The 3,084-nt window shown below is 48.6% G+C and overlaps 1 protein-coding gene across 1 annotated transcript; it reads right to left on the reverse strand.

Annotated features, from left to right (window-relative positions):
• Nucleotides 1-1,177: 1,177 nt before the first annotated feature.
• Nucleotides 1,178-2,281, reverse strand: LOC139226220 (somatostatin receptor type 2-like). The gene has a single exon (XM_070856845.1). It carries the CDS (start codon nt 2,279-2,281, stop codon nt 1,178-1,180), a length of 1,104 nt encoding a protein of 367 aa, XP_070712946.1.
• Between the last annotated feature and the right edge of the window lie 803 nt (nt 2,282-3,084).

Here is a 3,084-nt window from a genome sequence, read left to right on the forward strand (position 1 = left end):
ATGAATCTACCCTCGCTTCGCTACTTTAGTGGAGACGTTAACCCAGTAATTTTATATTGATTACTGACTTCCGAAAAGAGCGAGAGAACAATTTCAGATTCTTGCAGTGAGCAATTTATTCACAAATGCCTCTGTATGCGAAGCGCTTGGAGACTTTTCTGAGCAATGTGATACGAGCTGTACAAATGCAAGTTCTGGCGCTCTCGACAATGAAAATGCGAGAACTCAACCTTTTAATTGTAAAAAATACAATTAACTTTTTGCTTAGTGTTTACTGAGAGGCACATTTAATCCATATTTGCATAGTTTCGAAAAATAATTAAAGCTTAAAAGTCTAGTTTCATTTTAAATTGACCAGTCCTGGAGATGTGAAATTGCTGCATTGTAGAGTTTGTCCTGGGTCATCGGAGAACTCCGAAAGGTTCAAGAACAAATCCTGTTTAAACCCCTAACCCGACGCGTGGAACTACACCAGTAAGTAGTTTGTGGAATTAGTCGGACTTGTACACCTATTTATCCCACTCGTTCCTGGGAACAGATTGGGGCTGCAGAACCCCACCTCCAGCTTACTCGAGTTGACGACATTCCTTCAAGTTGTATTTTTGATTCCGTCGTGCTTTACTGTTGAAATTAAGATTTAAAAATATTTATAGAGAACAGTCACCGAACAAAATAATTCACCGTGTGTGAAGCAAATTAACAAGGCGCTATATAGCCAACTCTTACCTACAGCCTTTATATTTACATGTGGCTGCATTAATCTATATGCTGTGATATATTATTACAGGCATATACTGATATAGTGTGACTATTCTGAACATAAATTGTAGATGTGCCAGGCTCTCCAATCCACTTGAATCTGCAGCGTCCTGTCCGAGTGTAACCCATGTCTCTATTTAATGTCTCGATTCAGTTCGCTTTCAACAAGTTTCTTCATAACAATAGCTTATACAATGGCATATATAGCGGCCGAGGACGATGTCCAGAAATCGTGGCCCTTCCAGTTCTTTTGCTGTAGAAGCCAGACCTTGGTAGACTTGGTTCGAGACGCGCCAGAGATCTCGGTTTCGTCCTCTCCTGCTCGTACCGGACTCAAAATTCGTTTTATTGAAGGCTCTTTCGCTTTTGGAGGAACTGCTGTGCAGAACGGGCTGATCAGCGCCGGGAAGGATGCCCTTCACCTGAGCATGCTCTCCACTTCCCCACCCGACGCGGTCACCTGCGACTCGGTCAGCTCCTGCATCTGGTGCCCTTCCGGACCTCTGCGCCCGGGGAGTTTTGCGCTCCGCGCGAACTTGGGGCACAGCGTGCTGTGGAAACTCCGCCAGAAACTGTCCGACAGGCAGATGTAGAGGATGGGGTTGGCGCAGCTGTTGAAGTAGGACAGGGCCACCATGAACTCGAAGAGCTTGCGCATGGCGAAGGTGTCGGGGACGGGCAGGAAGACCACGCAGATGTTGATGGCGTAGAAGGGGAGCCAACAAATGGCGAAGACCACCACGATGGCCACCACCATGCTGGTGATCTTCTTCTCGGAGCTCTCGGCCTCGGTGCTGTGGGAGGACACCAAGGCCGTCCTGATCCTCAGCAGCAGCAAGATGTAGCAGAGCGAGATGATGGTGAAGGGTATGGCGAATCCCAGCACAAAGGTGTAGACAATGAAGGCGGTGGTCCAGACAAACGCGGGCTCCGGCCAGATCAAGGTACATATCTCTGCAGTGCCATCCACATCCGAGTAGATCGCCATGGGGATCACGGGTATGAAGGAGATCATCCACAGGATAACACTGACTTTCTTTGCAAGGCCAGGGCTGCGCCATTTGGAGGATCTGATGGGATGCACCACGGCCAGGTACCTGTCCACGCTCATCACCGTGATACAGAAGACGCTGGTGAACTGGTTGATGCCGTCCAGGATCATCACCAACCTGCACATCAACCCGCCAAAGGGCCAGCGACGGAGGGCGATCTGCAGGGCCAGAAAGGGCAGTCCCAGCATGAACAGGCCGTCGGCCATCGCCAGGTTGAAGATATAGATGTTGGCCACCGTCCTCATCTTTGCCTGTTGGACAATGGTGAAGATGACCAAAGAATTGCCCGCCAGTCCCACCACGCACACCAAGCAGTAGAGGATGGGGATCAAGATGTCGTAGACACTGGAGGGCACCGCGCCCTCCAAGTCCTCGGTGTCGTTCGTCGGCCACAAGCCATCGGAGGCGTTGGCTGCAGCCTCCAAATACAAGATCGCTCCAGCGTCCACCTTGACAACGGATGTGTTCATGTCGGATGGAGAATAACTCATCCTCGCCATTTGTTTGTGTGTTGCCACGGCAGAGGCAGAATTAAGACAAGCGATCAGTTTGGGTTGTTCTGCAGACACTCGCTGGAACTGGGCGTTTCGTCCGCTGAATGGCCCATTCTGAATCCTGTCCACCTTTTCTGCTTCTGATTTGTGATGTTTTCTGACTCATTTCGAGCCGTTTCCACAGCTCCATCTGTTGAGTGCCCCAGATCGCTGAACTCTTGTTTCCATACTCACTCACTTTCTCAAATAGTTTCCAACTTTCCTGGTATTCATTTGCTTTGTCAATGGCCATTCGCTCAGGCACCGCGCCTACTGCAGCAGCTAATTACAATTCCCATCTCTCAACTCATTGCTGTCAAGAACGACTTACTTCACCGGACCCCCCTCCCCTTCCCCCCCTTTACTGTCCAGATCAACATGTGAGACTATTTTACTCTGCTGGCATTAACTTAACTACATTAACCTCAAAAGTCGCTCACTAAATCGCAACCTCTTCGAATATCCCGACTCGTGATTAGTTTATCTGCTCAGGCACTCGATCAACTAAAAGTAGCAGGTTGACTGTTCGTTGGGGGCTGAAATGTCAGGTCGCTGATGTTGGGATAAGTCTTGGTGGAAGAATGGATAGATATGCAACTGGAACGTTCTGCTTTGGCACAAGCAGACAGGGAGTAAAGCGAGCATGTCCTCATACACAACACAATGTATATATAATCAGAAGATTTAATGAGCACTTTATTAAAGCCAGCTTACAAATAGACTGCACATGCGAGACACAC

Source organism: Pristiophorus japonicus, chromosome 16, assembly GCF_044704955.1.
Source record: "Pristiophorus japonicus isolate sPriJap1 chromosome 16, sPriJap1.hap1, whole genome shotgun sequence".
NCBI classification, from domain to species: domain Eukaryota; kingdom Metazoa; phylum Chordata; class Chondrichthyes; family Pristiophoridae; genus Pristiophorus; species Pristiophorus japonicus.